General features: G+C 40.0%; 1 protein-coding gene across 1 annotated transcript; it reads right to left on the minus strand.

The window, feature by feature from the left end:
* Nucleotides 1-16,356: 16,356 nt before the first annotated feature.
* On the minus strand, nucleotides 16,357-27,336 carry ACRALDRAFT_211837 (uncharacterized protein; the record flags this gene model as incomplete). Its single annotated transcript, XM_071023794.1, has 3 exons — nucleotides 16,357-16,382; nucleotides 25,576-25,837; nucleotides 27,328-27,336. The coding sequence occupies 3 exons, from the start codon at nucleotides 27,334-27,336 to the stop codon at nucleotides 16,357-16,359; spliced, it is 297 nt and encodes a 98-aa protein (XP_070874218.1).
* Nucleotides 27,337-27,893: the final 557 nt, after the last annotated feature.

Consider the following 27,893-nt stretch of genomic DNA (forward strand, 5'->3'; position numbering starts at 1 on the left):
GATCTTATAAGGACTATAAGGCGAAGGTCCGGTTAGTACTACGCAGGCTTATAGATACCGGCCTAAATCTAGACCCGGCTAAGTATAACTTAGCGTAACGACAGTAAAATACCTAGGCTTTATTATTATAGTGGGTAAAAGAGTATCCTATAACCCTAAAAGATTAAAGGCTATCCGCGACTAAGAGGCCCCTACCTCCGTAAAAGGAGTATAAAGCTTCTTAGGATTCGCGAACTACTACCGGATATTTATCTATAACTTCGTAGGTATCACGGCTCCCCTTATAGCATTAACGAAAAAGGACCGGCTCTTTAGGTAGGGGACCAAAGAAAACGCTGCCTTTAAGGAACTAAAACGACTCTTCTAGATAAAGCCTATCCTATAGTTATAGAACCCAGACCGTAAGACTATATTAGAAACCGACTACTCGGGATACGCGCTAGGTAGTATTCTATCCTAGGTAAATAAGCTAGGATATCGCTATATAATCGTATATTACTCGTGTAAGCTTACCCCGGCGGAGTATAACTACCCTATCCACGATAAGGAGATACTAGTAATTATAAGCTATATACTCGCCTAGAAAGCGGAACTAACTAGCTATAAGTAATTCACGATACTATCGGACTATAAGGCCCTCGAGTACTTTATAACTAAACGGTCTCTTACTAAAAGGCAAAGCCGCTAGGCTAGCGAACTAGCCTAGTTTAACTTTATACTAAAGTACCGGTAAGGTACTAAGAACTTCGCGGCGGATACCCTCTCCTATCACGAATAGGACACACTAAAGGATAGCTTAGACGACCAGGAATAAGGACGGGTAATCTAATTAATACCTAACTCCGCGTTCCTAAAAACGATCCCCGAGCCGGCGATATAAAGGATATCCGTTAAGCGCGTATTCGAAATAAATAAAGATATTTAGCGACTTTAGGATAAAACCATAAAAACCGACCTCTAGTACTAAGGGGTCCTCGCTATAATCACCGCGAGAGCTTATAGCTTTAACCCCTCCCTTAGACTACGACTATAGATCGCGGAATACTCTCTTAACCCCGCGGGATATATAACCTTCCAGGATCGTCTCTAGGTCCTAAGCTTTAGAAAGGACTCGCCGCTAAAAGGACGCTTAGTATAAGCGATCCACGACTCTATTATCGGCGGCTACCTAAATAAGGAGAATATAATCGTTATAGTAGCCTAATAGTTCTTTTAGCCCGGTATAAATAAGGATATACGGAAGTTTATTTATAACTATAACCCTTATAATAAAGGTAACTAATAGCGGAACGTAAAACGCGGACTATTAAAACCACTGCCCGTACTAAAGCGAATCTATAGCTACCTCGCGATAGACTTTATAACGGACCTGCCACCTACTAGTAAAAGCAGGGCGCGTTACCTATAAATAATCACGGACCGGCTAATAAAGTTAGTAACCTTAGAAGCTATAGAAATAATAAAAGCAGAAGCCTATACGGAACGCTTCCTAACCTGCCACTTTAGGTTCTACGGTATACCCCTCTTAATCGTTAATAACCGGGGCTCGAACTAAACCAGGAGGTTCTAATAACACTTCTATAAGCTTATAAAGATTAAGCAGCGAATTCGTATAGCCTACCACCCCTAAACCGATAAAGGGCCCGAAAAGCTAAACTAAGATATCTAGGCCTACCTCTATACCTTTATATACTATTCCTAGGACGACTAGGGTCGCCTATTACCCGCCGTATAGTTATCGCTTAATAGTAGGAAAAGCTCCACGACCTAGCTAAGCCCTTTCTTTTTAAAGCACGGGTTCCACGTCGACCCTATCTAAATCCACGACCCGATACCCGTATACCCGAAGGAAGCCGCCGCTTATAACCTACTAAGTCGCTTATAGGGAGCTATAGAATTCGTATAAATAGCTATAGCCTCGAAGTAACTATAGGATAAGGAATCCGCGAATAAACGGCGACTTCCGGCTAAACGCTTTAAGGTAGGAGACGTCGCCTAGCTTTCTATAGCTAACTATTCCACGCCCAGACCTTTAAAGAAGCTAAGCTAGCTATACTAAAAATATAGGGTAATAAAAGTAATTAACTCCTATATTATTAAGTTAAACGTGCCCTTAGGAATATATCCCCGTTTCTATACCGATATCCTAAAGCGAGCTAGCCGCGACCCCCTCCCTAGATAAGTTATAACCGACCTATAGCCCGAACCGATCCGGGACGCCCTTTATAGTAACGAAGAGTAGGAGGTAAAAAGTATCTTATATATATAGAATAAGCGGCAAGGTCGCGGTATATAACACAAAGTATTAATACGCTAAGCCGGATACATAGAACCTACTTAGGAACTATTAAGCGCCGTAAAGGATACTACGGCGTTAAACGTCTTTAAAGCAAAATACGGCCCGGCTAACATAAATAACAGGCCTTTATAAGACTATACTACAAAGCATACGCGAAGATAAGAGGACCTAGATATAAGGGGAAGACGACCTTTAGTTATAAGTTAATTAAAGGGGGGAAATTCACTAGCCCCCCTACCGGTTCTTAAAAAGGCAGATAGCGCCTCCGTAAAGGACTTTAGTCGGCGGTATTACCACCCTTATTACTATTATTACTACTACCGGCAGTAGGTTTACTACCTCCTTAAAGGGCGGCAAGAATACCCTCTAGGAGGCGCGTTATCGCGGCGCCCTGGCTTTAAACCTCCTAACAGAGGGCCTCTACCTTATAACGGAGACCCTCGCTATTATTAACGGGGGCGGAGGCGGAGGCGGTATTAGCGGTAATAAAGATAGCGGCAGGGGGTTCCTCGGATAGTAAGGTATAATAATCACCGCGGGCTAACTTAAAAGCCTCGCGGAGCTAGACTAAAGTTAGCGGCGACCTAGTAAAAGGATCGGGAACACTTATATTATTATCGTTTAGATTATCGCGTATAGCGTGACCCGCGGCGGCTATAGGACGGACGAATTTAGCGGTGCCCGGGGGGAGCTAAAAAGGTTAGCCACGACCACTTAGACTATAGATCGTAGGGAACTTACTAGTCAGTATATATAAGATCCCACGGCGTACTCGTAACACTTAGGTTTTTTTCGGGCGGCGCTAGGCCCGGACTAGTTATAACACGTTTAGTTAAACTTTATTTTAATACCCGCTATACGATTAGCGTAGGGGCGGTAGAAATTATCACGATAACGGCTAGGGGGATAGGTCGGGCCGCGCGGTCGCTTACTAGGCGTGCTAGCCTACCGGAGAGTTAGTAAGATCCTTATAGCGAAATACTAGGCCTTATCACGAACCTCCTTTTTAGCCGGACGCTTACCGGTATTCGCTATAACGGCAAGGGCCTTATCGGCCATACTATCGACTAATTAATAACGTTCTTCCTTATTAGGGGCGGGGGGAGGGGACGCGATATCGCCGGCGACCGGCTACTCTTCGATAATACCCTTACGGGCATAATAGGCGCTATAACGGGGAGCAGATATCTAGACGCACTCTATTAGCTATAATCTAATAGGATCGATATAAGGACCTGTTAAGAGACTTATAATAGTTAATTAAATAGTTAAAAGGACGTTATTTATTAAATTAATAAAAAAGCTATAAGTATAGTACGACTACGCCGTGAGTTAGCGGAGAATAGCATAGTCCTAAGCATAGAATAAGCGATAAAGCTTATTATTAAAATAACGTTATAGGCTTATAGAGGAAGAATTACCTACGAATAAAAAACCGGGCGGAACTACGCTTATACTACGATATTAGACTATAGAATATAATAAAAGCCTATAAAGCTATTTATTATAATAGTTTACGAATAAAAAAGAAAGAGTAACTAGGCGTTTTTAATATAAAGGGTAGGCGCTCGGTATAACACGGGGCGTTAGTATTATAGATTTTGTGTAAGGAGTGAAGAGAGTCGTTAAGACTATAATAAGAATAGGTCACGAAGCTGACCTTAGGGGGGAATAATTATAAGATTATTTGTTAAGCCCTTTTAACTCAGGACTTAACGGGAAACACCCTACTTAAGGACTAGTAACTATCCTCCTTAGGATCGGTATATAATAACCTGAGGCTCTGAGACTATAGGTCTTAGGCCAGCTTAATAATCCTAAATATGACTCGGTCCTAGATATCCCTAGGGTTAACCTTAGGGCCGATTCCGGGTTCTTAACGCATTCCTTAACGCCTCTAAGTCCTATCCGATTCCCTTGAATAGAATGTCTCTGATATCACGCCCCTCCTTCTAAGGCTCCTATCCACGGGAGCCGGTAACCGTTACTGGTCCGGCCTATCCGTTAATCCACCCCGACCTAGGGACGGATAGGCCGGCCTAAACTCTACCTATTCTGGCCACTAACTCCCTCCTTATCCTCCCGAAGCTAAACTAGTCGTCCCCCGTGGCCTAACCTAACTCTTTAATTAATCCCGTCCACCTCGTGATAGTATACCCGTAGTCCTTTACGAACCGAGAGGCCTAGTTATTTTTAGATAAAGTATAACTCTCCTGGGTCTCCTTTATTTATCTCCTTTACTACGACTATATTATAATAAAGCCCTAAGCGTTCTGGCTAGGGCCCTATCTAATAAAGGGCTTTAGTCCGAATAAACTATAACTCTAAAAGTAGATATTAGGTTAGTAGTGAATCGTAACCCTTATTGCTTTCGTAACCCCCTTATACTGCTATTATTATTAAGGCGACCTAAAAAACCTATATAAAGAACACTATTAGAATAGGGCCCGCCACGCTATAGTCCTAAATAATAAAAGAACTTACTTTATTTCCTTTATCGCCCTTTTATAGTTTATTTAGCTTAAGGCCGGCGATAATAAGTCGTGATATCTATTATAAATATTAATAATAATAAAGCCTATCCGTAGACGCGTGCATTATAATAGCACCCTAGGCGCGTCCTTTATTAACTAAATAACCGTATCGTAGAAACCCGTAATAGGTAGTCGTATCTAGGTAAAAGGGGAAGGAATAATATAAGTAAGGCCTATATTAGGTTATACGACTATTCTGATATAGGACTTTTCTATCTGCCTAACTTATCTTATTATTTTCCTTTTCCTTACCCTTTCTTATTCACCTATCTATAATAATAATAATAGCACCGTTATTATAGTAAGTTATCTATCCTCGTCTATATTAAGGGTATCGACTTATCCTATCCTATTAACTCTTTATTAGGGTATATATTATCTTTACGTAGTATCGTGTATCGTCTTAGTCGTGTATAGGAGTAGGGCTAGCTTAGGACTTAGCTAATATCGTGGTAGATTATTATTATTATTAGTATTATCACTATTACTATTATATAAGTATTATATCCCTTTCGCGTAGACCTTAGGCTAACTTATAGTATTAGAGCGGACTATTATTATATAATAGCGCCCCTAGCTTTAGTTAAGAAGTATAAAAAGTCCGGTATAGCCGGTAAACCTAAGAAGTCCGGTAAGGCCGGTATAAAGTCCGATACGGTCGGTACTAAGTCTACTAAGGTAGCACCTAAGATTATCGATAAGAAGATAACTAAGACTGCTAGGAAGAAGGCACGGCGGGCCGCTAAGAAGGCTTAGGCTAAGGCTAAGGCCGTGGCTATAGCGGCTACTCTTAAGTAGTAGTAGTAGTAAAAATAATAGTAGTAGTCTAACTCTTTATTAGACTCGTTATCGGATTCGTCTTTAGATTTATCGTCTTCTTCCTCCTCGGAGGACAAAGCTATCGAGTAGCCGGGCATAGCGGCTACTTTAGCTAAATAAGCTATATCGGTCAAGACTATTAAGAAGCCGGCTACTATAGCTACTCTGGTTATTAAGTTAACTGACCCTTTCCTTTTAGGGCGTAATAATTCGCCGTAGGGTGCTCTTAAACCCCTTAGTGACCTAGAGGGCGTCCTTAACTATACTAGTTAGGATATCGTTATAAGCGGTGGTGCCGATAGAGCCACCCTCTTTAACGATAAGGAGGCTAACTCTAATAGGTTATTATTATCGGAGTTCGTTTTATCTATAACCGGGTCTAATAATAGACCCTCGGACTTTAGCGACGGCGATAGCGTCGAAATACCGGTACGTCCTGTTATTTTAGTTAGGTCGGGCCTAGAGCTTTATACTCCTTATAGGCGATACGCCCGTATACTAGGTTCCCTGGTATTATATAGCGATAGAGTTACCGGTCCTATTACTATACGGCCCTGCCGCGGTAGTAAGGCATCTAATAAATGCTATTACTGCTATAATAGTAATAGCCGCGATTACGAGTTAGTATATTTATATAGCTATAGTCCCCTTTACTTTAACCGCTCCTAAGGTTACTAACTAGATATATAGCTTTTATTATAGGCGGAGCGAGTAGCTAAAAAGCTATAGAAGATATTAGTGGCGGCTATACGGGGCGGTAATAGTCTAGACGACTAGACGTCTATAAGTTAGCCTAATATCCTTACGAAGAGTACCGCTAATATATATAAGCGCCGGGCCTACCGGGTCTAAACTAAGCTACGTCGGGCCCTTAAAGCTATAAAAAAATACGCCTAGGATAATAAGGGGTTTGACCCCGTGGCGCGTCGTCGCTAGGAAGAGGAGGAAGAGGCTGAGTATAAGAGGCGCGATGCTTTTATTTATACGGAGCGTTACCTAGGCACTATTACCCGCTACCTAGGCTAGTTAGTTAAATAAAATTCGAAGTTAGCCGGTCTTCGTAAAAAAACCGGCCTAAAAAATAACTAAGGATATCTTATAGTAGTTATTAGGATCGGGCTAGGGGGAGTTTAGGGGGGGGGGTGTTAGTATTTTCTTTTTTTTTTTGATTTTTATTTTTTTATTTTTTTATTATTTTTTTCCCTAGACCTGAATAAGAAAAGTCCCTACGGGGCGCCGACGATACTATTAGCTGGTCCTACTCTTTTAATTATAATACTCCTCGATAAGCGTATCAGGGAGATATCTTCGTGGTTCCTATATATTATATTTATACTCGTACCCGGCCTACTTAATAAGGTATTCGCGCCTATTCCTGTTATAGCGATAAGCTAGGACTTCCTCTACCTTATATTTATCCGACTCTTATAGTTTAACCTTAACGTCCGCGGGTATAGGCGACCTACCGTCCCGAGACTTTTATAGTTTAAGGAGTAAGATTAGGAAAATATTATAAATCTTTATCGACTCTAGGAGTTATAGCTTATAGGCGAGCCTATACTGGCCTATTACGGAGGTGACCTTATAAGGGCCAAGGAACTTATCTAATAGTTTCTTATTAGGGCGACGTTACTTAATATTCTTCGAGGATAGTAGTATATAGTCGCCGATCTTAAAATACTAGGCCGCCTAGCCGGCGTTATAATACTATTTATAAGTGGTTTAGGCTTTCCTAATAAGGACCTTTATAGCCCTGCGATTCGATATAAGGTGCTTTACCCTTTATTCGGCTATAGCGGTATAAACCTTACCCGACTTATATATCTATATATTATATAGTCTACGCGGGTTAAAACCTATTAGCGTAATAAAAGGGGTTTACCGGATAGCTAAATACTACACGGTATTATAGGTAAACTAGGCTAGGGGTAGCTAGTTAACCTAGTCGTCCTATTATAGGGCACCGAATACCCGTAGGAAGTGCTTTAAGTTCTGGTTCTATCGTTCCGTTTAGCTATCCGTCTAGGGGTGGAACACGGTTAATAACCGCCGCTTAACGCTTAGGAGGCTATATAGGGTAGTCTAGAACTTATTAGTGAACAGGGACCCTTAGTCCGAAACGATACTATTAGGTAGGCCGTAGATACTAAAAACATGCACCTATAGGATACTAGTAAGACCCTTAGCTATTAAAGAGCTGCTATAGGGGATATAGATCGCGTACTTAGTATATTAATATACCGCGATTAAGATAGAATCCCTTTTCTTTCCTTATAAGGTTATAGGGGGGAGGCCTATTATAAAGTCTATCGAGATCTCTTAGAATAGCTATTCGGGTATAGGTAGAGGTGCTAGGTACCTAAAGGGCTTATACTAGCGCGGCTTAGTCCTTTAATAGATACTATACGTAGGCACGAATTTCTTAACGTCTCGCGAGAGGTATTCCTAGTAGTAGGACTCGGAAATCCTTTTAATTATCCGACCTAACCTATAGTGGCCTATAATAGGCGTGTTATAAAATACCTAGAGGACCTTATCGCGTAAACCTAACTAGTTTAGTATAAAGAGACGGTCCTTAAAGTAGACCATACCTTAACTATTATAGGACTATAGGTCCGTTAAGTTATCCTTTAATGCTAAGGAGATATAAAAGGGATCGTCCTTTTAGGTAAAGATAATCTTATCCTTTAGGCTAGATAGACCCGAGGGCTTAGGTATACCTCGGGCCCTTATAAGGCTAATAATAAACTTCTTAGTAAATCCTTTAATAGGCTTTTACCGCTCCGCTTCGAGATCTGCCTAATCTATAGCGAGCTACGGCTTTTATAAAAGCTTATCTACGGGGTTCTAAACGCCCGGGCGGTAACGAATCTTAAAATTAAAGCTTAATAGCTCCTTTAGCTAATAGGCGTGTTAAGGTTTAATTTAAGGCTTATTTAGTAGATACCGGTGGTTTAAGTGGTTAGTTAGTACCTTTACTAGGGTCTAACTATACGCTAAATAGTAGCGCTATTACCGGAATACTTTAATAATCGCTATTAAGTCGGTGTCTAGCGTCGGATAGTTTAGTTTAGGTCCCCTTAGCTTCCTAGATAGGAACGCTACGGGTCGCTAGGTTCGGTCCTTATACTAGCTAATTATAGCGCTTAGTATAAAGTTAGACGCGTCGGGTTCTACACGAATAGGTAGGGCTAGGTTAAAATACCGTAGCACGGGTACCGACTGGAATAATAATCGTAACTTCTTAAAAGCGGCCCTCTCTATATCCCTTAACTAGAATATACCTGGTCTGCCCCCTAACCTTAATAGGTCTATAAAAGGGGCAGCGACCTTAGAGTAGCCTTCGATAAAACGTTAATAGAAACCGGTAAAACCCAGGAAGACCTAAATCTTCTTAACGGAAGTGGGTTCCTCCTAATCCTTAATAGTATCGACCCTTTTCGGGTCTATAAAGACCCTATTAGGGCTATATATAAAGCCTAAGAACTCGACCTTTTATATCTCGAACACGTATTTCTAAGGGTTTACGAATAGGGACTATTCCCTTAGGCGTATAAGGATCTCCTTAACGTGTACGCGATAGGTACTAAGGTCCTTGCTATAGATTAGGATATCGTTTAGATATATAACGTAGATAGTATCGATAAGACCCTTTAAGGCTTTATTAATATAACGCTAGAAACTAGCGGGGGTATTATATAGACTAAAGGGTATTACTAAGTACTTAAAGTGTTTATACTTAGTTCTAAAAGCCGTTTTTTATTTATCCCCTTCTTAAATTCTTAAGCGATAGTAGGCGTCCTTAAGGTCTAACTTAGTATAAACCGTGGAGGACACGAGGCGGTTAAGGATCTTATATGTTAGGGGGAGCGGGGTTTAGTCTTTATAGGTAACTTTATTAAGACCTTAATAGTCTATATATAAATATAGCTATCTACCCTTCTTTAGTATAAACAGGATTAGGGCGCCCGCGGAGCTTATTAATAGTCGAATCCACCCTTTAGCTATAGCCTCCTTAATATATTCTTATAGGACGGCTAGTTCTTACTTAGCTAGGGGGTAGATAGGGCCGAATAGGGGTGACTTACCTTCCTTTATCTTAATTACGTGATCCTAATACTAATAGGCGGGTAGATAGCCGGCCTCTATAATATCGAAAACATCTAAAAACTCTTAATAGTGCTCGGGGATAACGTTCCCTAACCCGTCCTTATCTAGTAACTCTTAATACGGCCCGGGATTAAGATATTCTAGGATCCCTTTATCTAGCTAGGTCGGGTTAGGGGGTATAGGGGGTATAGATTATAACGGGTCTAATTAGATAATAGGGATTAAAGGACTATTAGGTAATATATCCTTTTTATCCTCGGTAGTATTCCACTTCGTGCTAATAACTTAGCCGATACAGGGGGCACCGGACTTTATAAGGCGGATAATAAGCTATATATACTCCTTCGCCTTCTTTAACTCTTTTTAACCCGGGACGCGTTAAAGGTCCTCTTACTAGAGTCGATATATCTATTCGCTAGACCGGAAAGAGGTAATAGGGTTATATTCTACTAACTAGGGTATACCGAGGATAACTTAGGACCTATCGGGGTCTATATCTAGCACCTCGAACTTAATCGGATATATCCGGGTCCGGTCCTAACTATCCGTGACTTTAATATACGTTTTAAAGGACCCGATAAACTATACGTTAACCCTAGGGATAACCTATCCAAGTCGCTTTAGTGGTCCTAGGGGACTATAGTTAGGAGGCAGGGCTTTTTAGTTAATTAGATTAACCTCGGCGCCTCTATTAAGCTTAGCGCTCCGGCGGCCCTATCCGCCGCTTAACCGTAACTCTAACTTGACCTTAATCGCGCCCTTATTAACAAAGAATAGCTAAGACGGCGGCCCTTTCTAGGCCTAAGCCTATTTAATAACGGGGTGCCTTATATTAACTAGTAGGTTATTCGGGTTCTAACTATTAGAGTATCCTAACGACTAACCTAATTTAGAGGGCTTTTTTAGGTATTTATTCCGGTAATAACCCTTTTTATTATAGCTAAAGCATATAACGCCGTTATTATTACGCCTCTTAGGAGGCCCGGGGGCTTCTATATCGTTTACTTTAATTAATTCCACGAAACCTTATAGAGGTATAAAGGGCCGAATAGTTATAGTACGGGCCTTATTAGGGGCCCTATTACGCTTATATTTCTCGCCGCGGGGCTGCCTTAGGCGATTATTCCAGGGTATCTCTTCTTTATTTTTACGTAAAAGAGTAATCTTTATTTATCGGGCTACGATACCTAACGCCTTATTATTAGTAGGGATACTAGCGGCTATAATCTAGTTATATAGCGGCTTATTAAGCTTTGTTAAGATTAACTATATACGCTATTTATCGGGGAAGGGTAGGGATACCTTATTAAATAACGAGTCTAGCCTATCGATAAACTTAGTATAGGTCTAATTAGGTTTCTATATAGTCTAATCCGAGAATAGCTTCTTAGTTATAAATATCTTATAGGTTTTATTATCGACTAACTACTTAGTTAGGAAGGTCTTAAGGTCCTCTTAGGTAGCACCTTTAGTCTTTTTATAGACGCGCCTATAATAAGTATACTATTAGGATTTTATAATCTTTAATAGCAGGGTAAAGATAAGATAGATCTTCTCTGCTTTAGACGGCTTAACCTTATTAAGTATAAAGCGCTCCTTGATTTTTTTAATAAACGTCTAGAACTAGTTATAGGACTGCCTATCCTATTCGGGGAGCTTTTACGGGACCTTATATTAGCTTTTACGGGAGTCCCTTTTAGGGACACGCTTAAAGGTATCGGGGTCCTTCCCTTATTAAAGGGTAAGAAGGCGCTTCTTTTTTTTTTACGGGCTTAGCGGTCTTTATAGTACTTAATTAGGAAATCGAGTTCCGCCGATAATAAAATGCCGGGGAGGCGGCTCTTAAGGTCTTTAATATCGAATTAGGGTCCTATCCGGATAACTTAAGGGGTCCTTTAGTTAAGTAGTGGTCCTATTATAGGATCACGAGCGTCCGGGTTAGCTTATCCGCGAATCTTAAATTCGGGGTTACTATCTTTATCCTCTAACTTAGGCGTAAGGGATTACTCGCGATTAGCGCCTAATAGCCCGGCTTTAGCTTTTTTAGTAGCGGGGGAAGTATCCCGGGTACGAATAGTGGTGGTGCGCTTAGGGGGTATCTTAGGTACTAGTTAGGGGTAATAATAGGATTTAAAAAATAACTAGTTTTTCGAACTCTTAATAGTCGTTATACCCGTAAACGGTTAAAATAAATAAAATATTATAGGTTTTATATAAGGAGTAAAGAGAGTCGTTAAGACTATAATAAGAATAGGTCACGAAGCTAACCTTAGGGGGGAATAATTATAAGATTATTTGTTAAGCCCTTTTAACTTAAGACTTAACGGGAAATACCCTACTTAAGGACTAGTGACTGTCCTCCTTAGGATCGGTATATAATAACCTGAGGCTCTAAGACTATAGGTCTTAGGCTAGCTTAATAATCCTAAATATAACTTAGTCCTAGATATCCCTAGGGTTAACCTTAGGGCCGATTCCGGGTTCTTAACGTATTCCTTAACGCCTCTAAGTCCTACCCGATTCCCTTAAATGGAATGTCCCTGATAGTTAGCGACCTAGGAGTAAGGTCGCCGTGAGCGCTATGCGACTCGAATATACCCGACGTAAGGGAGGATACACGCCTCCCTCGCGACGTGTTTAAGGAAAACGGACTCGGCGCTTAGTTTTTACGGCCCCGGGGGGGGAGGAGGGGGGTAATATTATAGGTTAACCCCTCGAAAGTATAATTCCGGTATAAGGCCGGAACCGCTAATTAGCACGCAGACCCGACGCTCGGACCTCGCGCTGCCCTTACCGCGGATTCGTATAAACCTAGCAAATCCTGCACTTCTCTATAAACCTTTTCCTTTCCTCTCCTTAATTCTAGCTAATATAATTATTCGGCCTTACTTAGTACGATTAACCTATAACCAGCCGCTTATAATAGCTAGGGATATTATCGACGGCAAAGCGTTTATAGAATTAGTAAATCACCTTACCTATCTATATAGAGCCTCGGAAATTAGCCCCTATACTAATCTTAATATATAGTAGGAAATCTAGAATAGAATTAACTTATCTCTTAGAGAAATCTATGCCCGACCGGATATAAATAAGTATATAGACGAATTTATCCGATAGATTAAGGATTAGATTATTAACCGATAGCTCTCTCTAAGACACTAATTATAGTATAGTATATTTCGTGTAGATTAACTAGGACCTTTATCGGTATAATAGACCGTACCTTACGTTAACGTTAGTACACCCTACGCTAAAGTTCCTGTATAGATAATCCTAGAGACTCGCCTAATCGTATATATAGCAGAGGCGGCCCCTATAGACGAGGTAAACGAGATAGGCGAATACGCGAACTAGGGACGTTAAGGCGGAAACTTCGATAAAGGCTAATTTAATAACGGCGGAAATCGCTTTAGTAATTATAGCGGCTTTAGAAAAGGCCGATCGTAGGGAAATAACTTTAGTAACCGCGATAGATTATTCTAGGGTCGTAGAGGTAATAATAACCGTGGTAACCGCGTTCGTAGAGGCTATTAGTTTTATAAAGGCGGACGCTAGTTCCGCGAGGAGCGTTACCTATATTAGCGACGTATACGGTAATAGGTAAAAGGTAACGGTAATCGCGACTACTAAGTGGTGTATATAGCGGAGGATAACCCCGGTAAAGATACCGATAAAGAAGATTTACGTGAAAAAGGCTATATTCTTATTAATAAAATACTTAGCGAGGGCGAGGAGATATATATTTATAAGATTAGTAAGGAGGATTTAGCTAATAGCGAAATTAACGTTTATTATTCTTATTTTATAGGCTAAGCCGGCCGATCCTATATAAGTAACCGATAAACGTATAAACGTAAGTTAGGAGAATAAACCTTAGTATATTAACGATAGACCTTATAGACTCCCGCCTTACCGTAATCGCCGAAGCCACTGATATACTAGTATAGAAAATATAACGCCTATTTCCCTAGTAATATATAGCTTTTTTAACACGTATTTTTAAACACCTATATAGAGCCGAAGCTAAAGGGATAGGGCTCTTATAAAGCTCTTATTATCCTAGCGGTAACTAAGATAACCATACTAGAGGATCCAGAAACGTTATCCGGGCCTGCGGAATCTTATATAGGCGACCTAATAATAATATAACTAACCGAACTAGCGATCTGCACGGAAGACCTTATATAAATATAATCCACCGATATATAGTATGGATCCGAAGCCATATATATAAAGCCCACCGATAAGGAGGCAAAACCGACGATAGCCGATATAAAGCCACTAAGGCCACCTAAGCCCGATAAACTTAGCTACCACTTCGTATTTAAGCCACACGAAATCATCGACGTATAGGCGTTAGTAAAACCCGGATTCGAGCGACACACACACTATAAGATAGCAATTAAATTTATACCCGACGGCGACACCACGGAAGTCTATATAGACTCTGGATATACCTTAATTCTAGTCGATAGAAACTGGCTAATAAAATATAGGAAGAACGTCTAATACGGAATAGTTATAGACCCGAAGCCGATAAAGGGACTTACGGGGATAATCTAAGTATAGGAGGTCGCTACTTTCGACTTTTATATCGGCGGCTATATCCGAGACACCCTAGTTATAGGTTACTTTATAATTATAGGCTAGGTAATCGACGACCTAGAACTAAATATGCTGCTCGGAGGAACCTTCCTAAAGACCTTTAGTGTCGATATCCTATATTCTTCCGGCACCCTAAGGATAGCAGGATATTATAGTATACGGATCCTAATTATCGGGTATCGTAGAAAGCCTATAGGCAGATACTAACGCCGAGTTATAATAGCATAGACTATTATAGTGCCGCTATATATAGCTATATTTATACCTATACGGTATATAAACTTACCTAAGAACTACGAATTTTACTTTAATCTAGACCCGAAACACGATATAATACGATATATATACGATATAGATACCCCTAAGGTGGTATATTATATAAAGGATTCGGATAAACTAAAAGTACTATGTAGAAATAAAAGAATAGGCCGGCTAATAGACTTATAGGACGACGAGGAAGTCGAAGAGGTTAACTGGGTAAACGCTTATGCGTTAATAGTAATAGAAGAACACGGAGAGTTTAAGGACTCTAAATTAGTACTCTAATTACTAAGGGCCACCCCCGAGGAACTCTAGAAGATTATAATAGACGACACGATAAAGAACGGTAGATACGATAAACCTAGAGCGGATAAAGAGAAGTATAGCGATATAAAGACGGAACGGCCGGAAGACGTACCTAAAATCATAATAAAAGACGGCGTGTATATATATACGATAGACTTACCGAAGGCTTAGGAAATCGTTAAGTTATTAGAATCTTTTAATATATAGCGTGATAAAGGAATTATACCTTTACCCCCTAATAAACGGATACGAGTCGATCTAATCGATAGATAATAGAAGATAAACTTATACTCGAGGCCCTTTTAACTTAGCGGAGAAGATTATAACCTACTCGATAATAAGTTCGACGGGATATATAAGGTCGGACGTATAATATAGCAGAAAGTACCGACCCCTTTCGCTTTCCTAGTATTTATAGTATAGCGTATAGTATAGAAGCTAAAGAAAGGTAGAGTGGTTATGGATCTACGAAAGCTTAACGCGGCCGTTCTGCTAGACGTATACCCGATTCTATTATAGGACGAGATTATTTAGTATTTATAAGGGAAGAAGTGGTTTAGCGCCTTCGACGCTAGCTTTTTCTTTTATTAGCTACCTATAAAGGAAGAGTATACAGAGAGGATAACGATTATATCCCCTAGAGGATTGGAACGCCTAGAGGTGGTACTAATAGGTTTCCGAAACTTATTACCGTTTAGGTAACGATTTATAGACTAGAGACTGTTTAAGCATCGCTATTTTTATAGGGCGTATATTAACGATATTATTATCTTTTTAGACACCTTCGAAGAATATATAGTATACCTCCGGACCGTACTAAAGCTATTCGAAGATATCTGGCTAGCACTATCTTTAGTAAAGTCCTTCTACGTATATAATTCGGTTTAATTACTCGGTTTTAAAGTAGACGGCTTAGGTCTATATACTATATCCGATCGAATTAAAGCACGATAGTAAATTAAAATACCCGAAAAGCTTAGTAACCTAGAGATATATATTAGTAAAATGGGATTTCTACGGCGATTTATCCTATGGTTCCGAGTTAAAGTCGAGCCTTTATAGCGATAGAAAACGATTATACTTAACGACACGAAAAAGGCCGGGTAGATTACCGTATACGCACCTAAGCATTTAAGGCAAAAATAAACAGGTAAGTTAACTTATAAGCCTATAGATATCGAATAGCAGGCTTTTAAGATTATATAGAAATAGGTTATAGAAGAAATAAGGTTATATCACTATATTCCCGATAAGACTACCTTCTTAAACCTAGACGCTAGTATAAACGGTCTAGGAGTGTTCCTCGTTTATCTAGCGAAGCCGTGGGATAGCGGTAAAATCCTAGTTAATGCTATTTACCCGATACTTATCCTCTTAAGAAAGCTAATAGTAGCGGAATCGCGATATAAAGCGATAGAGCTAGAGATCTACGCCCTGGTCTAGGCCTGTAAAATGCTCCGAACACGCCTATAATCCTGCTATAAGCCTATAGTGGTTCTTACTAATCACTAAGCGACGAAAGGGATCATCGGCTAAATATCTCTAAAGACGATAGATATTAATAAGCTAAATCCGCGCCTAATAGTAGCGTCCACTTTTCTTAGTTAATTTCGCCTAGATATCCGCTATATTCCGGGACAATAGAACGTGGTATTAGACGCACTATCTTAACTGCCGACGGTAAACGATAAGGATTCTAAGGCATTAATAGGAACTTAAAAAGCGAAAAGGATAGATAAGAAGAAATAGGCCTATAATAGCGAGTTAGATAATATATAGACCGAGCATAATAAGGTATTAGTAGTATATATAGCTATCTCGGACCTAAGGCTGTTAATAGACGTAGACGAATACTCCTTAACTTATATAGTAGTGGACTACGTAATACTAGACGATTTAAAGAGGGAGTTCTAATAAGTATACCAGGAGGATCCGAAATATAAAGCTATAATCGATAAAATTAACGCTAGATAAACCGATAGACGGACTTCTAGCGGTAGACTAATAAGACCTCTACTAACCCGACTTAAGAACGGACTATTATATACGGTCGGAGAAGCTAATAAACTAAGGTTAGTGGTGCCCCGTAAACTTATTAAAAAGGTTCTATAGATAGTGTATAACGATAATTACTATTTTAGTAAAAAACAAATAATACACGCCCTGGATAACTTTAGCTTTAAAGGTAAAGTGGGTGCCGTGGCGGAGTGGATAAGATATTACCTAGTATGCCTAGAGAATATTATAGATCGATAAAAACCGCTTAGAGAACTATAACCTATTCTACCACCGGTAATACTATTTTCCGTAATTATAATCGACTTTATAGTCGGTTTATTACCCACGGAATACCGGCAGCTATTCTAGATAATTAAGAGTAAGTTAATAGATAAACTCGATACTATGCTTATAGTCACCTATAAGACTAGTAAAAAGACGATTCTTATACCCGGATATTCGATATATATAGCTAAGGATTAGGCGGAACTGCTACTCCGGATACTATAGCTAACGGACTAGGGCCTGCCTACGAGGATGATATCCGATAGGGACCCGAAATTTATATTAAAATTCTGGCGCGAGTTATTTAAGGCCTTAGGAGTGCTGCTAGTAATCTCGACGGCGTGGTATATATAAACTAACGGATTATCCGAATAGAAGAACCAGTCTATGGAAATTATCCTAAGATATTATACCTCTATTAGCGATATTCCGTGGATAGATATTATCCTAGTAGTATAGTATGCTTTGAATTAAGTATATACCGAAACGCTTAATACCTCCCTAAACGAATTCCTCCTTAGATTCCGCTTATAGATAGTTATATATTTAATAGTCGGTATAGGTGCTCCGTAAACCTATAATAGGGAGTGGACCGAGTATATTAGGCAGCTATATTACTAAGAGGCGGAGCACTTAGTAATAATCGCTATAGCCGATATAAAACGATAGTATAATATAACGTAATATCCGTATACCTTTAAAGTAGGCGATCCCGTATATCTTTGTTTATACCGTGGATATAAGCTTCCGGGATAAGCTTACGACTTAAGGAAGTAGTTATAATAGAGGGTCGGACCTTTCTAAGTAGTTAGAGTAATTAATCCTTTTATATACGAATTAGATTCCCCTTAGTCGTGGCGAGTCTATAGAGTGGTATCGATCGCGTAGCTTATACTAGTATTAACTAAGGACCCGTTTTATAGAGAGCGAACAAAGCCGGGACCGGTGGTCGTAGACGGAGATAACGGCGAATAGAAGTCCTATAATATCGAAAAGTTATAGAGACGGCGAGTAAGAAAAATTAAGGGACGTTTATAGACGGAATACCTGGGTAAATAGAAAGGCTAGCCTGTATAATACGACGAGTAGTACCCTTAATAGCTGTTAATAGAAAATACGAGCGATATGGTTTACGATTTTGAGAGGCGGGACCCGATTACCATGGCGGAACTAACGGGCTAGACGACTAGTAACGAAGAGGCGGAAGAAGGAATAATCGGCGCTAGTAGATAAAGGGACTAAAGAGCTATTGAACTGATACTCCCTTATGGCCGACGCAGGGATAACGCGGAATATTAAGAGATGGATTTCGGAGAAACTAACTGATTAAGACTATTATATAAAGAAAATAGCCGTATAACTGTTATATAAAGAAGAAGCGTGTATACGACGACGCGACGAGACGGAGCGCTTTAAAATAATAAAGAATACCCCTTTTTCCTATCCCTGCTATTATCTTTTACTTTCTTCCCCCCCTAAATTAGTACTGACTCCACTCCCTTATATGAATAAAGCTAAAAGACGAATTACACGAATATAATTAAAGTCACCTTACTTATAGATTAACCTTATAAACGGAAGAAAGAACGCGAGGCGACTTACCGTTTCCTGAATAGGAAGAACGATTAAATACCTTTTACGCTGCTTTGTATTTTCGCCTAATATAGCTATACTCTGGATAAGACAGAACTTATATCTACCTAGGCCGGACGACTCTAATAACGATCTGCTATTCTTCCTTACCGGTCCTTTAGAGCCTATAGATATTATACCCCCTTTTCTATAATATTTATTATACCCACGGACTTAATTCTATATTATATATTATAGCATATATATAACTCCCGGACACGAAGTTTATTATAGCTAAGAAAGGTAAGGATATTGCTCCTAGCCTTAAGTAATGCTAATTTATTTATAATAGGGCGGAGGAGAGTATTAAGCTGCTTAAGATAATTTCGAAATATCTATATAAGAACTACCGCTCGTATAAGTGGTTTTATAATATACTACTATTCCTCTTAGCGGAATAGCGACGAAATAATTAGGATTAAAAGGCCACTATGATATTTTATACTAGCTGGACGGTGGTAAGTGGTAGTAATAGGAAGAAGGTCGAAAATTTCAACTAGTTTATCGACGGTAACGACCTAAGCCTATATCTAGCGGAGGCGTGGCACGCCGCTTATTATATATTTACGAACGGAGCTAAAACAATAGATTAATAACTAGTAAGATATATAGGATACTATAAATAAACGTATATAGGACGATGATTATCTGCTTAATAGGGAGAACGCACTATAACTATTCGAGAGAGCGTTAGCCGATACTAAGAAGTTTAGATACTAGGAAGATATAAGCTTCCTTATAACCGGCTAGGACGACGAGTTAGTAGGCGATAATAGATAATAGGATATAGATTACTTAAACTTCGAAATATCGGATAGTAATATTTATTTATACGGGGATAACGACTTTAGCCTATACGATAACGGAGGTAATAACGATATAGCGGCCCCGGTATAGTCGATCGCCCCTTAGACGCAGATAAACACCCCTTAGCTATAGGCCGTAGAGGCCCCGATAACCGCTAACTAGCAGCCTGACCTAACTTAGTAGATTAACTTAGATCTATAGCCCGATCCGGCCTTATAGATAAGCATAGCTTAGTAACCCCCCGCCGATATTACTATAATATAAACGAAAGCAGTAAACACGTCTTTATAGCTTACTAATAATAACCGAGTAAAGCGTCTATTTACCGATTAGTGGTTTATAATTACCGGAGCTAAAGGAGCTATCGACTAGTATACTATAGCTAAAGTCGACTATTTACTAGGATCTATATTCTCCGACTAGACGGACCTTATAATCAGACTTAAATAGAAGCTTATTATCGGATAGACGTCTATAAAATATTATATTATCGCTCTGGCTCTTAGGGACGGGGGAGTTATTAGCCCGGAATAGCTAAACGTGAAAAACCGGGACGTTATAGTTAATTAGATTACGTAATAGCGGGAAAGAGGCGAGAATAATAGATAGCAGAAACGCTTAGGATCGCCTAGCAATATACAGGACTTTATAGGTATAAATCCTAGGAAGAAGACGAAAGTTATAGGAGCTAATAACACCACTGCCACGGCCCCGATATAGACGACGATAGTAATGCCTAGCCAGAGCGCTATAAAGAACTTATAGCCGATAATGACTATATATACCACGAAGAACGAATTAAAGGCTTAGGACGTAAGACAGAATAACTATATTAAGTGTCTAGAAAGTATAATAGATAATAGAAGTAAAGTATTTAACGATAAACTACTCTAATAGAGTAACGACCTCCGATAAAAGCTCGACTACTCGTAGAAACTCTGGGATAATTATAAGGGAAGAATCGGCTAGCTGAACGGCGCGACCTAATAGTTGTAGACGGAACTTAAACGAATTAATTCGGACGCTATTAATAGTTAAAAGACGGTAGAGGCAAAGATCGTAGTACTCGAGACTTAGATTAAAGCTCTATAAAACGAGTTCGCCTAATTACAGAAAAACTCGAAAGCTCCTAAGCGGAAGAAACCCGGCTAGCCGGCAGCCAAACAGCCTTAATAGTAATAGCCATCGTTGTTGTAAACGCTATAATAACTATCCTTGTCGTAAATCTAATAATAGCAGCCTATATCTTCCTCGTAGCTATAGACCCAGTCACTATCACGACAGAACTCTAACGTAACGGAATAGCTAAAGGACTCCGATTGAGTTATTGGCCCTCGTAAACGGAAACGAAACTATATAGATTTAGCTTTAATTAGGGAGAATATCAGTTTTTTCTTTTGCTTGGACGGATAAACGAATAGACCCAAAGAAACATGGTATGATAATCGGGACGATTATTTTTCAGAGGAGGGTATTTGCTATATAAAGTTTGCTTAGATTAGTCACACATATATTTATTAGTAGGACCTTCATAGATATCTATCCATGGTCCCGCAGAGTTCTATAAGCTAACACTTTAGAGAATATATCTTCACTTCTTTCAAATTCTTTCACACACGTCTATAACACTATAAACACGGGTTTCCGCGTAGCAGGACTTCTCTAGAGGCTCTAAAGATAAGCCTGCACTAAAGGATACTAACCGCCCAGGCCCCTTATAATACCGCTATTATACCGAGGTTAGGGTAACCCGGCGACCTCTTATAATAAGAAAGCGGATATCCTATATACTAAGTTCTTTCCCCCTCCCGGAGACTCGGACCCTAGGCCTTTAGGGCGGGAATACCCCCCCGGCTAGGATATAGACCGAAATATTACCGCCGCGGATATCTAGGGCCGCCTCCGCCGGACTAAATTATAGGCCGCTCCCAGCCTAGACGGCTTCCTAGCAGGCCTTCTTAAGGCCTACGGCCCGGTCCTATACTAGATCCTAGCCACGATTCTCTTAGCCTGCCTATCCCTAAGTTACTTTCCGCGATATTACCGCACCGCTACCGTTATAATTATCTAAAAGGAGGGCCACTTATAAAGCGACTACGAGATAGCTAAAGGCTAAAGGCCGATATCCCTCTTTCACATAATAAGGAAACTACTTAAAGGAATTATAGCGGACCGTTTCGTGGCCGTGGCGGAAGAATGCCGCCTCCTCCTAGAAGGCTAAATAGGGAATAGACTAGGATATAGTATAAAAACGGCTATATAGCGGGTTATAAAAGCCGTTAGGGCCGCCTAGGCCCTAGGCGGCACCCCTATAATACTCTAGCTAAATATACGCGGGGCCTTTAATACTATACCCTATACTAGACTCCTTAAGTCCCTTAAAGGTAAAGGATTCCCGGACTAGGCTATCTAGCTAACTAGCAGCTTCCTCTAAGACTAAATAATCTACTTTTTCTTTCATAGCTAGGCGGCGGCCTTATAGCCCCTCCGCGCTAGCATTCTATAGGGATCTCCGGTCTCGCTAATCCTTTTTATTATATATATATTTACCCTATATAAAAAACTCGAATACACGGTAAAAACCACTATAATCGGCTTTATTAATAACACGAATATTATTACTTTTAGCCGTATAAAGGCCTAGACGCGGCACCGACGCGCCTCTACCTAGTAAATATAGAAAAAATAGTCCCTCGCTAGCGGCCTTTAATTTAAACCCTCGAAATACGTTTTTATCCCCTTTACGAAATCTTACTCCCCCTCTATAACGCCTATCTACCTCGGCACTATCCTAGTCCCGCCCTTAACGGAGACTAGGTTCCTTAGAGTATAGCTAGACCGGAAGCTAAATTTCTTATAGTATAAGAAAAAGGTTTAAAATAAATTAGCGATCCAGAACTATACCCTAACCCGACTCGCCGCGGTATCCTAGGGCTATAGCTTCGCTAACGCCTAACGCCTTTATATTACCGTGATCCGCCTAGCTATCTCCTAATCTGCCTTTACCTTTTATAGGATCGCTAATAAATCCTACCACGGTCTCGCTGCGGCCCTCCGTACGGCCTAGAATAAGTCCCTTAGAATAATTGCGGGCGCCTATAAAGCCACTCCGATCCGGGTCCTAGAAAAAAAGACGTATATCCCCCCCCTTAATCTTTATCTTACCTAGATACCGCCCTCCGCGAAGAATAAAAGAAAGGATAGAGAGGTAGCGGGTCTATAGGAGGTCCGACTTACGCCGTAGCGGTACCGGACCGAGGCCCCCGAAAAAAGGACCTATAAAGATATAGAGGTCTCCTAAGGCTATAAAGTTCTATCCTTACCTAGATCCGCACTAAGAAGCTAGGCCTTAGGGTCTTCTTTTTTAAAGCGAGGGTCCTAGGCGTTACTACGCTATAGTGCCCTTATAGGGATAAGGGGACCGAAATAGCAGAGTATATTACTCTATAGTACTAGGATACCACCCCGGAGATATAAAGGGACCTTTATAACTCCGTAGGGAGACCGCTCTTAACCTAAGGAGACCTCTTTAACGCTCTAGAATACCTAAAGGAAGCTAAAACAATTACGAAGTGGTTCCTATACCTTAGCCGCCTAAACGATTTCCGCCTCGCCCTAGAAATAATAAGAAACTACGCACCGGAGGCCCTATAGTGGGACTACTTGGATATAGAAGTCTTAGGATAAAGATAGCACCTAACCTTAATTTCGTATCTTATTATAAGGCCCTATAAGCCGGGGCCCCGGCGGCACTAATAGGGTATAGCTAAGGCGCTATTAGCCCGCCTCCTTAGCCTCTGTTTCGTTACCCTCTACCCTATTACCGCTTTTAAAAGCATTATCGCTATTAGTATTATATTTATAACTCTATCCTATTATATTAGCTCCGCTATACTACCGGGGGACCGTAAGGATACTTGAAGCCACCTTTAATAGGATAGCGATTATACCCTTTAGATAGTTTAGCCGATACTCTAAACTAGCTAGGGTAACGCTACCGCCGCGGCAGCTAGCGGGGTAAGCACGCCTAGCGGCACTCTTAAAGGAAGCCACTACCACTATAAGTCGACCTCGGGCCTACCCTAAGTTAGCGCGGTATAGCTTCGGCGCCCTAAAGGCTATAACTTATAACTACTCCTTTATTACCTCCGTTAACTACCTTTATAAACTCTTAGTGATGTTCTAATATATATTACTATTACTTTAAGGCTATAGCCGGAACCTACTCTAAACTATTAAAACCCCGCTACCCCGTCCCGGTACCCCCGGGATAACACTATAAGACCGACTTATATCCTTGTAAGGCTAACGGCTATTAGTATACTAGCAATACGCTATACCCTTCCTAATAATATTAGCGTAAACTTCTATATTTTCGGGCTTATTGCCCCTAAGGCGCTTAGTATATCTAAGATAACTAATTAAAATTAGTACCGGTAGCCCGACGTTACCACTCCGGCACCCTAACGGCATCCCCTAAGAATACCTACGGCAGGACTTAAGCGGCTCCCGGCTTATAATAATAAGTACTCTTCTTCTTCTTAGAATTCTTTTTAGGCAGTATCTTAAAAAGCAGTTAGCACTAAACACGGACCCGATACTCGCCCTTTAAGGCGCCCCCTCCACTTATATTGACCGAATAGGGTTACTAGTTATTCTTAATTACTTCTTTTAACTAACTATAACCTATCTTATTAGCCCGCCCTAAAGCTACTATCCCCCCGCCCGCGATATTATTTATAAATAAACCGTAGCGAAATAAAAAGACTCTATCTAGAACCGTGACTAAACGCCTATTATTAGTAGCTACGGTATAGAGTCGGCGGAGAGGGTAGGATTAAAGGGGCGGTATAGCCGGAAAACCTATAAAAACGCGAATTAAGGGTTATAGGAGGAAAAATAAATAGAAGGGCAGAGGCCCTTAAAATTATTAATTAAGCTAGTTATAGCTATGGAAGGCCGCCGAATACGGCAGGCATATATAATAAATGCAGGTGCTCCTGCTAAACCCCCGCCTAAGGGAAGGCGTAAATAAAGCCGGCCACCCCGATAGAGGGAGGAATTCGGGAGCGCGGAACCGCCGCGGTCCTTATTCGGCCCCCTATATAGGGTGCCGCCCCCCCTAGGCTAACCCGAAACCCCTAGCCTGCTACCTTCCTATTAGGTACTAGACTAAAGGTGAGATCCAGATACGTATTAAGCCACCACCGAGGCTATCGTGGCCCCGACGCAGCACTGACTCTAAAGAGGAGAGTATAGGGGTTTTTCTAGCCGAGAGGGTTTTTCCCCCTTATAACTATCTAAGAAGGACTGTATAGCCTAAACAGGGCTCCCAGACTAGATTAGATAGGATAGCGGAATAAGAGAATAATAATAATAATAAAAATATAGACCGATAAGCGAGACTTACCGGCGCCTAAGTTAATAGGCGTCGCGATAAGCCCGACCTCCTATAAAGTGCTAGGAGTCTTCTTATAAGCTTCTAACGCCTTCTAGAAAGCCGTATAAGCTATAGCGAGCGCCTTTATCGCCTTAGAACTATAGAAGGGATTATCGTTAACTACCTTAACTGCCTCTAAGAGTACTATTAATAGGCTAGCTATTCCAGGCAGAAAAGGAAAGTAATTATAACCGCCCTTTAAATAGTTATAGTATTTATATTTAGCTAACCTCGCTCCGGGTCCCGACTAATCACGGTAGCCCTGCCTATCCTAACCGGAGGCTATTACTTTAATATAAGTAGAGCAGAAGCCCTCACGGGCTCCTCTAAAAGGATATTTTATCCTATAAGCGTGCTTTACGGGGCTCTTAACTACTATAAAAGTATCGCCCGTGGAATGCTTACCCTTAGCCTTAGCGGCTCGGGCTAGCTAGGTGCAGCGGTCTATAGTTAAGGTAAGAGTAGTGACCCCTTACTAGCCGGGTTGGGAGCAGGTACCGCCTCGCCGGTATTATTATTATTATTATTATTATTATTATTATTATTATTATTATTATTATTATTATTATTATTATTATTATTATTATTATTATTATTATTATTATTATTATTATTATTATTATTATTATTATTATTATTATTATTATTATTATTATTATTATTATTATTATTATTATTATTATTATTATTATTATTATTATTATTATTATTATTATTATTATTATTATTATTAGCCCCCTATTATTATATATAAGTGAGTAAAAGTGTCGTTAAGCTCGTAGGAGGGTAGGAAGGCGTATATTAGGGGCCGGGGATAGTACTAGAACGTTAAATATCCTCTATAGAAGGGAATAAGAGGTTAGAATAATAAAACGATATAAAATAAAGCCGTACGCCATAGGAAATATACTATGAAAAATAGCAGATATTATTAAAAAAAAGGAAGAAAACAGAATTATAGAGGCGATAACGAAGATAATATTATCGATACGAATAAGTTACGCGGTTAGGGAAGGTACATTATAAGAACCTTTTATAGAAGGAACGACTATACGACCCGATTACGAATAATAATACTATCCTTACTTAGAACGTTAATTAATCGCATAACTATAAAGGGGCTTGCCTCGGATACCCTTTAACGAATAAACAGAACTATAAAAGGTTATTTTAAAGTAAAAAAGATTACTAGACGTTATTATTTAATTAATAAAGGATTATTATTTAATTAATAAGAACGAATAACGACGCTTTACCGACCTATACTGAAAACCGATAACTTCCCAAGGGGGAGGGGGGTAATATTACGGGTTAAGCCTATAGATATAATCCGGTAAAGCACTGGATCTTCCGACTAATTATATCGCATTCCCGGTGGGTCGCCGCGGTATTATATTTAGGTCGTAAGCACCTATAGAGATTTCTCCTTTTCCCCCTTTTCTTCTTAGCTTTAGATAATTTAATTATTCGGCCTTACTTTATAAGTAACTCGTGACTAGCCGCTTATAGTTACATACTATACCTCCTAATTTTATATAGACTCTTCTGGTATTATTAGTATCTATTCTCTATACAGCAGACTCTATAATAGTAGTTAGTCGTACGTATTATACTTTTCCTATCTTCTTTTACGTAGTATACTTCCGTTGAAAGATATTATTAAGCTGTAGAGTTATCGCCTGGTCTAGATAGACCACCTAGTAGTTATCTTTTGGTATATTTACCTTTTTAGGTCTCATACTTTGGCCTTATTAACGATAACAGTATAGGTATAGAGGTTATTATCAACGGCGCCGGAGTACCCTTAGCCCTAGGTATAGAGATTTAGCTCTTAATTATAGTATTAAAAGTGAGTATTATATACTCTAACGACTTAGCCTTAAGTTATAGATTATTAATAAGGCTTCTTTACTATATTTTCTTCCCGGATATATATCCTTCGGCTAGGGCTGGATACTTAATAGTTACTATAATAGTATAGATATCGTTTTTATCGTTGATAGATCTAATCCGGCTATCTAGCTATATATAGATAGTATATAGATAAGTCAGGTACGCCGTAGTAGATTTAACGTCCTTTATTTATATCGTGTTCTATTCTTTAAGGGCTTATTTAGAACGACCATAAGTCCTACTACCGCGACCGTAACTAGTGGGCCAATAACGTGACGTCCGATCTCCCTAAGTATCACACCCAATTTGTATATAGAAGTTAAGTAGGTACATACAATTACCATAGGTACATACATAGGTACCGCCTATTGTGTTACTTCCCTTACCTTATCTTATTAACCATCATAATTTTCCTAGGTATATAGGTACATAGGGACATAGGTATATAGGTGTAACGTACTGGATAGGTAGGAACCAGGCACACGGGCAGATAAATTCCTTACTATATTATAATTTAGGGCTTATTTTAGCTAAGTTCAGGGGCGAAATGGATATATTAAGAGGCGCGTTATTCCGACTGTACCACTTGGTTATTCCGACTGTAGTTCCAATCAGACCCAATCTTCCTACTACCTTATCGATCTACATTTTTAATCTACGTCGCTAATCTACGATCTACGTCGTTAATCTACGTCGTCAATCTACGTCGTCAATCTACGTCGTCAATCTACGTCGTCAATCTACGGAATAGGAGGCGGCGCGTTCGTTATCTCGTCACAGGAATAAGATAGCCGTGGGCGCGGGCGTGGGCGTGGGCGGCGTGGACGAGGAAGGGAAGAGGCGCTACTATTACTGCTATTAGCTTCGAACTAATAAGCTTGTCCATCAATACAACGCAATT

The sequence above is a fragment of the Sodiomyces alcalophilus genome, assembly GCF_042370955.1.
Source record: "Sodiomyces alcalophilus JCM 7366 unplaced genomic scaffold ACRALscaffold_5, whole genome shotgun sequence".
NCBI lineage: Eukaryota > Fungi > Ascomycota > Sordariomycetes > Glomerellales > Plectosphaerellaceae > Sodiomyces > Sodiomyces alcalophilus.